Genomic DNA, 1,278 nt, shown 5'->3' with positions numbered 1-1,278 from the left:
ACTCATGTCTTTTATTTTCTTATTCTCTCCAGGTACCAGGCCAATCAGCAGCACCCTGAGGCCCAGCATGTGATGCCGTACCACAGCTTTGGTCACTACACCGACGGCTACATGGAGGAGCCCGTCATGGCGGAGCTGTCTGTCCACAGGGAACCATCGGAATACCAGGAACCCTTTTACCACAGCTTCCCTCCAGCATCAAATCATTACCAGGAGCAGATCAGCCAGCCGAGCTTCACGGAGCATCAGCAGAACCTGCAGCCCCCTGCAGCCCCCCAGCAGACTCAGCATCAACATATGATCCAGCAGCAGCAGCAGCAGCAACCTAACATCCAACCTCATGGCTCCCCTCAAGGTAAACCAGCAGGTCATCAGGCTCTTTGTGACATTGGTTTACATTCCTTTAATTGCTTTTTGAATTAATTACGGACCAAAACTGAGACGCTGAGTTGTGTTCTTGCTCCCTACAGTTTTAACGCCAGTAAAGAAGAAAAGAGGTCGACCCTCTAAGCAGCAGGCGGAGGAAAAGCAGATCAAGGAGGAGGTGGACGAAGCAGAAGCTGCCAAGAAAGCAAAAAGGGTTCTGAACCGGTTCAACGGCATGAGTGTGGCGGAAGTCATGAACAAAACGCTCCCTGATGTTCTAACCTACAACCTGGACATTTTAATAGTGAGTTTCTTTGCCTGGGTTACGGCTGTTGAGTGGTTGGCTGTGGATCAGCAGCTCTTTCCTGCATCGATGACCTCTTCATGTTTGTCCTCAGATCGGAATAAACCCTGGACTGATATCCGCCTACAAAGGACACCATTACCCAAACCCAGGAAACCATTTCTGTAGGTTAAAATTAATTGACTTCCGGTTCACGGAGACACACGATATGAGCTGTTCATAGGTTAATCTCCCGGACCAAGTCTGTGGTTATACAATAAAGAAAACAAAGCTTCTTCTGGCTTAAGCTAACTTGTGAAGCAGAAAACTCAAGTCAGGGATCTAAACGAGAATAATCAACAGGGCAGATTACAGATGACCTACACACTGTCAGGAAGGGAGATTAGAAACACGTCTTTGTCTAATCTGATATTTTTTCAAGAAGGGAGCATTTTAAGTTGTAGTTATTTTAATCTAATCTCATACTGAGAACAAATTACTTTCAGGTACCTGAGTGAAGTTGACCCCCCCACCTTCTTCAAATTAGTCAAAATTAGTGTCAAACGTTTGTGCAGCAAAACTTTTTGTTTGTGCCACTATCATTTTAAAGATATAAAGAGATGTTTCTA

The 1,278-nt window shown here is 45.5% G+C and overlaps 1 protein-coding gene across 1 annotated transcript in view; it reads left to right on the top strand.

Moving 5' to 3' along the window:
• The window catches only part of LOC107081070 (G/T mismatch-specific thymine DNA glycosylase-like), a 4,188-nt gene continuing 2,910 nt past the window's right edge, over positions 1-1,278 (top strand). Inside the window, exons 1-4 of the mRNA XM_015369287.1 lie at positions 1-355; positions 471-670; positions 765-838; positions 1,156-1,168. Coding sequence (XP_015224773.1) covers positions 73-355; positions 471-670; positions 765-838; positions 1,156-1,168 — 570 coding nt within the window. The 5' untranslated portion in view covers positions 1-72. The remainder of the gene's footprint in view (positions 356-470; positions 671-764; positions 839-1,155; positions 1,169-1,278) is intronic.

The sequence above is a fragment of the Cyprinodon variegatus genome, unplaced genomic scaffold (assembly GCF_000732505.1).
Source record: "Cyprinodon variegatus isolate N-32 unplaced genomic scaffold, C_variegatus-1.0 Scaffold2851, whole genome shotgun sequence".
In the NCBI taxonomy this organism is placed as follows: domain Eukaryota; kingdom Metazoa; phylum Chordata; class Actinopteri; order Cyprinodontiformes; family Cyprinodontidae; genus Cyprinodon; species Cyprinodon variegatus.
Note: the sequence above shows the minus strand (reverse complement) of the source record. Positions and strands in the feature narration are given on the sequence as shown.